This window comes from Gadus macrocephalus, chromosome 1, assembly GCF_031168955.1.
Source record: "Gadus macrocephalus chromosome 1, ASM3116895v1".
NCBI classification, from domain to species: domain Eukaryota; kingdom Metazoa; phylum Chordata; class Actinopteri; order Gadiformes; family Gadidae; genus Gadus; species Gadus macrocephalus.
The window spans coordinates 4,176,642-4,189,121 of record NC_082382.1 but is presented as its reverse complement, the minus strand read 5'-3'; the positions used below and the strand labels follow the sequence as shown (position 1 = coordinate 4,189,121).

Genomic DNA, 12,480 nt, shown 5'->3' with positions numbered 1-12,480 from the left:
GTTGTGATGTTATTGTTATATGTTATTGTGATGTTATTGTTAGGCTACGTGAGACTTATGTGGTATGTTATTGGTATGTTAATGTTTTGTTATCGTTATATTTTCGTTATGCTATCGTTATTGTTATGATATACCTTTTTATGTCATTGTAATGTTATTGTTATGTTATGGTTCTTTTATTGGTTCTTTATGTTGTTATGTCATTGTTATTTCATTGTTACGTAATTGTTATTGCCAAGAATTTTCATGTCAATTGTTGTGTTATCATCGTGTTATTGTGCTATCGTCGTGTTATTGTTTTGGCACTTGAATTCCGAATCTGAAGATAAAGTAAATAAAGATAAGTAACAATTAAAATACGTTAAAAATATTTAGCAGGATAGATCACAATAATAAATAATAATTAAAAAATAAAGTAGGTTATAATAAGGGAAACTAAGTCTTTGGTAATAAGTAATGAGTAGGCCTACTAATTAGTTATGAGCTGTAGTGAAGTGTAAAGTGTTACTTTCATAAGGGATTATTACATTAATGGAGGACATTAATAATTTAACACCAGGGATACGTTTCAATCCAATACATATCAAAAGCATTTTGTTTACTCGATGCTTACATCTATTCAATGCGTTGTGGTTTACACACACACTCGTTAAAAGACTATTAAAGTGTCTGTAGATAATAAATGCATTGTACACAGTTAACCAAGCTCACAAAGCTTACCAAATGGTATAGGCCTATGTGTAATGGGACTGAGTTTAGCCTAAACATGTTCGATACAGTAAACATGATTTATAATTTAATCTCATAATCGTAGTAAAATTACAAATGATGTAAGTAGCCAACATGAAGACCCTCCTTGGGCATGTGGTGGCAATGCAAAGCCCCAAAATAAATGGATTTTCACATAATATGTACATAATGCATGCATTCATTTTATAATGGGAGTCTTGTAGACATATATCCCCGCATAACTAAATCACATGCAACTAAATCATCTTTTCATAGCTTTGGATTGATCAAGTAGGTGGCCTGACTGTGTCTATTATGAATGCTATTTTATTTAAGGATAACTCGTATGAAAAGCCAATAAATAATATGAATATTGCAATTATTTTATGCCCCTATACTTTTTAAATTTAATTTATTGGATAACTTAACAAGTAAACAGATCAATTTATAACCTTTAACCTCACCATCTCAGACACTACTTGGTCCTCTGACATACTAAAAGCCAACTCATGCTTAAGGTAACATTATAATATGCATGATATTAATAATAAGAGGAGTCATTTGTATTTAAATCTATAGTAGCCCCGCAATTGCTGCTTAATCGACCAACCACTGAATTTGAAGAACCTCTAAGACTTTACCACTATTTGTCACCTGTGAGTGGTAACCAGATTTTATTTAACTAAAAAAATATGTAAACCAAACTGTATGTCATCAAAACCTATAGTCAACCAAATCTTATGATTTCCTCAAATGTTTTGAGTCCAGGTGATATAGTTGCCTTTTCACATACTGATGCCATCACTTTCCATTCAGCCACAGCACAGGCCGGTCCGAGTGCAGTCGGGGCAGTTGAAAAGGAGGGTGCAATTGAAATGTATTGTCATTACACTTGTGTGATGTAATCAGAAACTGCCAGCCCTAATGCGTCTCAATCCATCTGCTGACAAACAGCTGATACCAGTGACACAACATGAAGGTAACAGCTGATGCCAATCAGCAAAAGGAGTGAGCATGTCACAGATGATAGGTGACCCATAGCCTGCTGTACTTTAACGATGCGCTGTTCACCTATTTTTATGGTCAGATGCTACCTATGTGTCTTGCACTGAATGTGTGTGGGGGGGGGGGGGGGGGACACTATGATATTTGTATTGCTAAAGTCAGCCACCATTGACTTTGACAATGACAACCATATCTTTATTTTTTAAGTGTATCTCAAAAATCATTTTTCTACTTCAACGTGTCACAAAAGGAAGCACCTGTCTTTAATTAATCTTTTAAGACTTGTTATCCAACGTTGGCTTGCAATAAAACAGAAATTGAAGTGAACCTCCTGTTTACAACCTTCAAGAATTTTGCAATCTGTAACATAAAAAAAAAAAGAATCAAGAAAGACAAATCATTAAGGCTTAAATTGATCAAACACAGACATTTTCATTTCTATACTCTCTTGTGTGTGTGTGTGTGTGTGTGTGTGTGTGTGTGTGTGTGTGTGTGTGTGTGTGTGTGTGTGTGTGTGTGTGTGTGTGTGTGTGTGTGTGTGTGTGTGTGTGTGTGTGTGTGTGTGCATTTGTGTGTTTACACACATGATATTAGCAAATAAGGAGCATACAAACACTAAAATCATAACACCTAAGCAGTGAAGAAAATGGTCCATGGAAATCATGATCATTTGCCATTCAATCTGTGCTATGCATGTGTCACAACACTTTAAATATCCGCTCTTCGCCACTAAATTGTAATAAGTTAATTATTTATGTTATAAGAAATAATAATAAATTGTTGACCTGGACCCTAAGTAAGCTCTGTTCACAATTACTTGTCAACAACTTATAATACATGATAGCCAATGGCTACATTTTTTCTGAGTCATATATCACTAGTCTTGACAGGGGAAAGTGGATGATGAGTGTGTCTTTTACCACACCATCACAAAAATCGGTCTCAATTGCACTGTCACTGTGGAGTAGGTGAGGGCATGATCCATGGTCCGAAGTAAAATTGTGTAGGAATTCCAGGACGATTGGACTAGACAGCACAGCAATTTCCTCTTTAAACTCTCAGCTTTTTATTCCCTTTCAGACATGCAATACGCTCTGGCACAGGCCAAACGTGTAATGGAGAAATGCTGATGCCTTAACAATACATGTAGCCAGCTGCAACTCATTGTTATGGCTTCTCTACACCTTCAACTACCTTATTTGGAACTTATTTTAAATGTATCGGTTTCATGAAGATAATGGATTTGTCAGATTAGGAAAATAGATATGCCTGGTATAACAGCAGAAAAAGAATTCTACATGTGTTTACTGGGAAATGCAGATTTCTCCTTCTGACAAGACGGACAAAATAAATGTTAGGCTCTTTGCAAACTTTATTTTGTGAATAGGAAAATAGCATTTCTGGTAATCAAAAAAAGTGCCTGTATTACTGAAATACGAGCAGAACAAGCATACACACACACACACAAACACACACACAGACACACACAGACGGAGAGAGAGAGTGTCAGAGAGAGAGAGAGAGAATGAATAATAGAATGCAGGCTTGGATGTAGGTCATTGGAAGCAGCCTGGGGAGGCTCAGACAATAACATTACTGGTTCAGACATACACACGTCGGTCATCTGCCTGTCCATCGGTCTGTCCATCCTTTCAAATTAATTTCTACATGTTTTCAACAAATCAAAATACAGATGCTCAAAATTTCAGCGAGAGGCCAAAGAGAGGCCGGCCCGTTGTGTAGTGGAGCACTGGACGCGCTCAGCTCTCAGAGGCGCTGCAGTTACAGAGCTAGATTGCAGGTATTTTTGTGTCCAAACTCACGTCAGTGAAAGCACCAGTCAGCAAGCACCATGTATCAGATTGAACGTCCAGCCAATACCTTTAGCTTCATTGTCACAGCAGAGATGAATCTCTTCATTAATTTCAACATAAAAATAAAATAAAACATGACCTACATTGACAACATTCCCCAAAAATAGACGACAATCATGTCCTTCTACAACCCAGTCTTTTTTGCCTACAGAGCAGCGCACCTGCATTAACTAAATCCGTGAATTGTCACAATTTCTCAGAATCAAAGGTGAAAGTAGAAACGGGTGGCCGAAAGATGTCATATTGTTAGAAATTTGAAAAAAAAATGAGAAAAAAATGGAAATTACGTGTCCAAGTGAATGAATAGATTAAACGACGTGACGTGACAGTGTCACTCATTTCCGTGAGACTGGGTTGCCTTCTACTGCCCAAATACATTTGCTGTTTAGCGAAGGACTCACAAAACTTTTACTTTTGCTGTTCGAAAGCACTTTAAGCCCACATTATGTACAGTAGCTTTGCGTAACAAAATGTGTCCTGTCATGTTCTTAACAGCAGCAACAACAATGGCTTTTATAATTGATTTGAAGGTGGGTTTAGACAACAATATAATTATATTGCAAGGATGGTTAAGATTGCATCTGCTGCTCATAACACAGATAAATGGAAAAAGAAGAACTGTTACTCCTGGATGTTTTTTCATGGGTTATGTCTGTGATAACAACATGGAAATGCGGTTTCCTTGCTTTAATAGAAAAATAATCATAACATTTTGGCATTTAGCGTTCAGATTCTTCACTCTGGTAAATTGGTGGAAGTTAATCGGTTGAGTGCCTTGCCGCACTTCGCTTTTCAGTGAATAAAAATGAAAGGAAAAAAAATGCACTTGAGAACAGCAGATTCATCTCTTATGGTTGTAATGTACAGAAGGGTAGAGGGCATGAGTCCAAAAGCCCAAAAGTCCACCACCAGTGGGACCGTCAGTCCCCTTGACGACATGTCAGGGATTGATCACACTACAATCAGACTCACAGACCAAAGAGGTGGCCAGAAAGCAATGCTAAATAGCTTAATGCACTGGTTGAAAAAAATCCTATTTGATACATCTATTTGAGGGATACTATACTATCTCTGTACATGGGTTAATATGAGTCACTTATATGGGTAGACATTATACTTGGAACAGGCGACGACTGATGTTTTGACTGATTAGCTGCCCTTCCAGGTCTGGTAAAACATTAGCTTTTCTTGCTGTTGCACTAAAACTATGAAACAAAATGTTTACAGTACTTTCAATGCAGTAAATATGCGTTACAGAGTCAAGTCTTATAACATATGTGTGCCATGGAGAGGGTGAGTGACATTAGCCGTGGGGGAGCTCTGTGACTTCAGAAAGAAAGCGCACAAAGCGCTGCCAAGAATTTTAGGTCACCCAGCGAGAGTGTATTTTACATGCTCGCAGAGGACCAGAACAAGGATTCTGGCTTGGCAGCCCCCTCCTATTCATCACAGTTAAATAAGAGCAGTCGTAGTTGTTCTGAATTAAGATCAGGTGATCTTCTCCCACACCCCCAGGGTCAAAAGGCATCAATGGATATCTGCATTGATGAAGGCAATAGGCTTGTACTCGTGGATCATGATTTAACGTGTGCATAAAAAGGTCATGGTTTGTATTGTATGCACAAATTGTAGGAAGGATTTTGAGCACATTAAGATATGCAAAAACTGGAAACATTTTCTCTAAATTTAGAGAGTAGGAAAAAATGATATTTCTATACAGTATATATATATATATATCAGCTTAATTTTGTAAGTTGATGATATACTGATATACAACCCTTGCTAATGTTAAATGAATATCATCATGTTCAGTGATGCCAGCTCCAAAACTTACAAGTGGACTTCCAAAAATAACATTTGGGTAATATGGGAAAAATATCTAGTGCACGCAATGGCTTAGGCCTTCACTTCATGACAAAACGTCTGATGGACGTCATATCGAAAGGCTAGCAACATCGTGACTGGGCGAAGGCCATCAAATCAATTCTCACATTGCACAACGGTTCCTCCTTCTCTAGCTTACTGTTATAGCGCCATGGAATAGTCTGCTTGGAAGAAGAAAACGCACTGGAAGCGACCAATGACAGGTCAGGAGGAGCACCACAGGGGAGCTGAGTGGAGGCGGGACGGAGAGATCAAGGGTCAGCACCGTTCAGCTCTGCTCCCTTTATGCCCAGAGTCAAAGAGCTGATTGGGGATAGTGTGGACGCCTCGGGGTCCCGGCGTAGTGATGGGTGGGGGGATGGGGGGGTGAAGGCGTCACACGGTGGCACTGATGATGCGGCCGGGCCGGGAGCTGCGGTGGACCTTGGTGTGTTTGGATAAGTGGTCGCTGCGGGCAAACTTCTTCTCGCAGAGCGAACACTCGTAGGGCTTGATGCCCGAGTGCGAGCGCCGGTGGCGGGACAGTTCGTCGGAGCGGGAGAACCTAGGTAGAGGCAGAGGAAGGTACGGGGGGAGGGATACTGTTGAGTCACTCTGGATAAACGCATGTGCTAAAAGTGACCCACTGTAAATACTCTTCTCCAATGGAGAAGGAGCTGGCATGAGATGAACAATCACAACAATGAATGAAGAAAAGTTTGAATAATTTTCTCTTATAAATATATAAAATATATTTTTTGAAGGAACATGGATGATAGTGTATAAATAACGTATACAAAATATTCTTTGGTTCTTGCATAACGAACACACATTTTTGCATATCAAAAAACGATATCTTTATGTTAGACACTCATAGGTTTTTATGAAACAATACATTACTCACACACGCACACACACACACACACACACACACACACACACACACACACACACACACACACACACACACACACACACACACACACACACACACACACACACACACACACACACACACACATAAACACGTGCGCACACAAACCTCCAGCCGCAGTCGGGCCAGCTGCAGGTGTATGGCTTCTCGCCCGTGTGGCGGCGGAAGTGGGCCTTCAGGTGGCTGCTCTTGGTGTACATCTTCTCACAGCCCGGGTGCGAGCACTTGTGGACCCTCAGGGTCTCTGACATGCTGGTCACTCTGGTCACCCTGGGGGCCACTGCCTTCAGCAGGCTGGGGCCCCCAGCCCCCGCGATGCTGGTTATTTCCAGAGTTCTCATGGTGATGGGCAGAGGGGCGATCCTGACGTACTTCTGGTCCGCCGTGCCGCTGAGGGACAGCAGTGTGGTGTGGTGGGCGGAGCCGCCCTGCGCGGACAGCAGGGTGAAGTTGGGCCCAGAGGGGCCGTGGAGCCCCAGCACCAGGTGGGCCAGGCGCACCGCCGTGGCGGGGGCCGCCCCGGCTGGGGGGGAACTCCCGTGGGCGTGGGGCGGGGCAAGAGGCAGGGACTGCAGCTGGAGCACCAGGGGAGCGCCCAGCACCACTGGGGGTGCCGAAGGGGAGGTGGAGGAGGAGGAGGAGGGGGGGGTGGAGGAGGAGGAGGAGGAGGAGGGGGGGGTGGAGGAGGAGGAGGAGGAGGAGGGGGGGGTGGAGGAGGAGGAGGAGGAGGGGGGGGTGGAGGAGGAGGAGGAGGAGGAGGAGGGGGGGATGGAGGTGGAGGGAGAGCTGGCCACGGAGACGTATCTGATCGGGGATGAGGTCCTTCTTTGGACTGCAGTAGGCGGGAGGGCCGGGCGGGGGTCTGGCGGGGGGCTCTGAGGGCTGTCCGAGCCCAGGCAGGAGCTGCCGGCCGGGTCCCCGCGCGCCGCCGCTGCCAGTTGGGAGGGGGACAGGGGCAAAACGTGCTCGCTGACGGACGGAGGGTCATCGCTGCTGCTGCTACTGCTGCAGACGGAGGCCGGAGGGGGCTCCTGCACAGAGCCCAGCCGGCCGTCCCGGACAAGCTCCATCTTCTCCCGGAGGAACTCCTCGATGTCCTCCAGGGTCGGGGAGAAGGGGGACGGCAGGCGGAGCGGGAACTGCGGCAGGCCGGCCTCCTCGCCCGCCGCCTGGAGCTCCTCCTCCTCACCGCCCGCGCCAAGAAAAATATGCAGACTGGACCCGTCGTCCTCGTCCATGTACTGCTCTTCCTCATCGTCCTCCTCCTCCTGTTCTCCAGGACTGGAGCTGAGCAAGGCTCCTAGCTCCCCGGTCTCGGGGCTGTAACATGAGACCAAGCTGCCCCCATCACTGCCCATGCCCTGCCCTAGGCTGGGGGAGTACGGGCTGCCACTGTCCCTAAACAGTTCATTGTCCAAAGTCAGCGTTCTGCTGCTGATAGATACCATTGATCCAGGCCAGATACAGCAGAGAGGATGTCAGGGAAACGTCAGACGAGAAAATCCTGCAACGAGCCATAGTAAACCATTATCACCGGCGAAAATGAACCAAAACAGATTTGTTAGGCCGTACAAGGGACTTAAGTGTTTATATAATAATTAAGTCTAAAGTAAATGGGGATCTATATTCCTAAAGTATATTATTGCAAAAAAAAATCCCGGGCTACAACCCACATCCGACCACGCATTTACGCACGCATCTCGGGAGGCCCGACGCTGGGCACCAAAACAACAAGACGCTTTGTAAACATTGCCCCCGACGGGATGCGATCAATCACCATATGGGAAGCACGCTAGCCACAAGTGTCCTGCGAGAATCACACATTTTGCGTGGACAGTAACACGTTTCGTGAATGGATCCCATGGCGATCTACATAAATTTGGAACTACCAAAACAGGAATGTACGAGTCTCAAGTTCAGGTTGGATCCGAATCCATTTATAAATATCTCTAGACGACCCAAACACGCTGTCTAAACCTCGATCCCCTGACCTACCGTTTATAATTTCGCAATACAATCCAGTAAACCTGCACAAAGTATGTAATAAGTTGTTCCTCGTCGTCTATAGCAGTGTAAATCGAGTCCGTCCTTGACACGGGTCCATGTTGGCATTCTCCGTCACATGACCGAATCGCTGTACACTCGGAGGCACGGATCACATTCGGACTCTATGATTGGACGAGGAAACGGAGGCTCGCCCTAAATACAGCGTTTTCATTGGTCACCGCTCAATAAATTCGGTTTTTCCTCGTGTTGTTACAAATGTTACCAATCACAGCGCTGGATACAATGTTGCATAGTTGTCCTCGCTATGATTTAACGCGAGCTTTTTATGTTTAATAGGCGATTATAGATTATGTTATTTTGAAATGTCAATAGTACGGAACGAAGTGAATGTCAATGGGAATGGGTTTGAACTACTCCAATGTAGTGTACAATTCCACTCGTTTGCCGTATTATGTCTAAGGGAAGCATGCAGTAGCCTACTGTATGTGAAAGGTTCATTAGTCTACATGTAATCGAAAGACATTAATGGTGTAATCCAGAAAATATGACAAATGTCCACCTTTAGCCTAAAGCTTTGGATCAAAATAAACTAATTACTGTTCATAGACTTTAGTTCAACATCCAACACCTTCATCAGCACCACTGTGTGGTATGGGAGCTGCACTGCTTCCAACCGCAAGACCCTGCAGCGCACAGTGAAGGCTGCTGGACAGATCCTCGTGTCCCACTCCCCTCCCTCCTGGGCATCTATGGAATCTTCCTCACCTGCAAAGCAACCAGTATTGGGGGTGACCCCAGCCCCCCCTCATACAGCCTCTTCAGACTCCTGCCATCTGGGAGACGGGTACCGGTCCGCAGCCTCCGAGCTAAACTCTCTCCCTTCCCTCCCCTCTGCCCCCACGAACTCTGGACTCCGATAATGTACAAACTCCCATAATGTTCCTCATATTGCACATTTCAATCCATTTACTTTATTTTTTAACTTTATTTATATATACCGTGTTGTTTTGCTTAGCTTTGCACTATTCAAAATTATTTTTGCACTACTTAGAATTTATTTATGGTCAATATTACTTATTTTATTTTTTATTATATCATCTCTCTTCATTGCACCCTGAGGGACAAACGCAATTTCGTTGCCTTCATATGTCTGGCACATATTTTGGAATTGACAATAGAGCTTGACTTTGACTCTGAAGTAGCGACATGCAAGTGGTTTAGTTATGTAAGCATCATTTAATGTGTTGGATCACATTGACTGATTGTTTCCCAAAGTACAACATCACTGCCCTAAAGTCCGCCATTTATTATAATGAGCTGAAACATTCATTTAAATCTGTATAAATGCATCCACAGAACTACTAAGTAAATACTTACTTACTTTACATGCACTTAATATATCAACCCAAGCAGATCTGCTCTTGAACCTTAACCAACTTCCAGACTGCCTAATAAATTCCCAAGATTCCTTGTAGAGCACACCTCAATTGAGTCAGCAACCTTTTTAAATAAGGATAAAAACAAAATGGCCACTGCACAATTGTAAAATCTATCATTTAGTTTCTATATGATGATGTAGGCAAATATCTGGTACACCAAGGCTTTAATTGGCCAGAATAAGATGGCAATGAGACAGCAGAACAATGGCGACCACATTGTGTAATGTCAAATTGACACTACACCCTACATCCTGCTCATTTTCCTGTAATAACCCCAAGAAAATTCATGGTTAGCATTATTAAAGACTTGTCAAATCAAATGCAATTTGATTTATATATGGTGCGTTAATTATTCCCTATGTGGACACTGTTTAGGTGCATGCACCAAAGATGTTGGTGTAATACTGGCGTATAGACTTATGACATAGGCTATACTAAAGTTTTGGGTTTCAGCCTATATGTCCTCCTATCTGCTTCAAGGCACCACAGGATACCAGCCCTCAACAAATGAATACATTAGCGGGTTTGCATCCATATTGTGATTACACATTCGATTACGTGTATGCCATGGTTGGTGAAGCCTCCTTTCCTATAGACGTGCACGCAGACAATGTGCCCTCTTGAACGTAACACTATATTATCCTCCTCTGAGTCCTTCAAATTTTGCCATTTAATTGGTCACATTGTGTTCAGGATAGCAAGATTGAATGGCATCATGGCAAACACACACACGCACGCACGCACGCACGCACGCACGCACGCACACACACACACACACACACACACACACACACACACACACACACACACACACACACACACACACACACACACTTTTTTTGTATATGTCATTGTCATCTATAATTAGTGATTTTATTATGTTTAGAATTGTACTGATTTCCACCATCTTTTGTTGAACATTGTTCAGTCAAACATTTTTAAATATATGACTGCGATTGTACATAAATGTAGTGCATATATGTAGGATATATTGTTTTCAATACGCATGTTGTTTTGTAAATATCTGTGGTTTCTTCAAAGTAAATCTCTTGCAAAGATGCATGTCTATCCACCGTAAGGCCAAGACTTAATGGACTGCATTGAAAGTCCGGTGAAAATTGTAAATAATCTGCTCACGAAAGCCCCGAGCGGAAGGGAAAATGCCAGGGAGTCGGCTCAGTCCTAGGACTGAATCAGAAATGCTGTGGTAATTCAGTGTTACTTGTGGTGAAAAGGGGACCTCTTGTGGTCAAAGAACAGTCAAAATCCACACGCTCACCCTTGATAGATTGATGTCAATATTCATATTATTTTCTTCATAAAAACCTTTTATAAGAGTTTTATATTAATATATATGTATTAAATGCCCCGTACAAATGTTTGAAATTTAATAAGAAAAATAAAACTTAATGGTCTGATATTGGAAAATAGAAGCCTAATGTCCATCCTTGGAAATATTGGAAATGAACAATTGAAGATCAATAGATCAATTCCAATTATATTTTAAATAGCTATAGCATTCCTAATTCCGAGTAGCATGCCAATTATGTTTTTAACACAGCATGAATGATTTCAGCATTCTGGCATAGGTATATTGGTTCATTCATGTTATTTAATTAATTAATATATCAAATTATATCTGAACATTTAGACATTGATCAGTAGATGTGTTACCAACTGGTGCGGGGCACTCCTTGACTACCGAGTTGAGCATATGGATGAGCTGCTTGCAGCATACTGCAGCACATAAGGACACAGGGAAGCAGTTCTAGAATGGTTTCTTAGCAACTGTACACAGCAGGAGACCGCCAAGCCACTGAGACAGCATGAAGCTGTCATCTAGCAACGCATTACTAGTAAATCATGCATTTATGTTGTAGTAAACCATGAAATGATATAGATAGATATATAGATACAATGAACATAGATAGAAATGCACCATCAACATACGTAGAGATTGCAAACCTATTTAATCTTTCAGAAAGTCTGAAACTGTTATCATTTTGAATAAATAGTTAAAACGATTGAAAGCCCTAAATCGCTCTGAGGTGACACTCTATTTGATAGACAATGAAGGACTGTTGAGTGTATATAACAGGGACCATTCATTGTTAGCCTTCTCTTCATCTCAGCATGGGATCACAATGGCCACAGATCAGCTGAGAAGGCAATATTTTGATGCATGCCATCGGCCTTGCACACATACCTGTGTGTGAGGTATTTTCATTGTGTTGTCTGAGGCAAACAGCCCCAACTTTGACTCAGCAAAAAGCATGATGCTTTTCATATCCATAGTAACGGTTTACCCTGATTGTGGGTTAGGGTTAGGTCTACTGTTCTAACTATTGGTTGTGACTATTTTTGCTAATGCTGTGGGTATCCATGGGATCGTTACAGGTGTAAGGCAAAAATTAACTGTTTGGTTTCCCTGTAAACATAAGGAAGGAAGAGAAAGAGGAAAACCATGCCACAGTCTGCAAGAGTGAGAATCTTGCTGAGCAATCTATCCACTAAGCTGTGAGACAATGGTCGATCTCTTCGTCATGTTGACTCTGTAAACTGTTATGCCATGCCCAGGTGGGTAAGAATATGTGCTTTCACTTAAGATGTATATTCTATACTCAAGGGC

The 12,480-nt window shown here is 42.5% G+C and overlaps 1 protein-coding gene across 1 annotated transcript; it reads right to left on the bottom strand.

The window, feature by feature from the left end:
• Positions 1-3,090: 3,090 nt before the first annotated feature.
• si:ch211-117k10.3 (Krueppel-like factor 15) lies at positions 3,091-8,558 on the bottom strand. Its single transcript, XM_060063331.1, has 3 exons — positions 8,401-8,558; positions 6,514-7,909; positions 3,091-6,036 (listed from the first exon to the last, which is right to left on the bottom strand). Exons 2-3 carry the CDS (start codon positions 7,851-7,853, stop codon positions 5,868-5,870), a joined length of 1,509 nt encoding a protein of 502 aa, XP_059919314.1. The 5' UTR covers positions 7,854-7,909; positions 8,401-8,558; the 3' UTR covers positions 3,091-5,867.
• Between the last annotated feature and the right edge of the window lie 3,922 nt (positions 8,559-12,480).

Coding starts and splice junctions, on each gene's coding strand:
- si:ch211-117k10.3 (XM_060063331.1), bottom strand. CDS start 7,853: ATGGTATCTATCAGCAGCAGAACGCTGACTTTGGACAATGAACTGTTT. Junction 6,037..6,513: donor TGGCCCGACTGCGGCTGGAG/GTTTGTGTGCGC, acceptor GCCTCTACCTAG/GTTCTCCCGCTCCGACGAAC.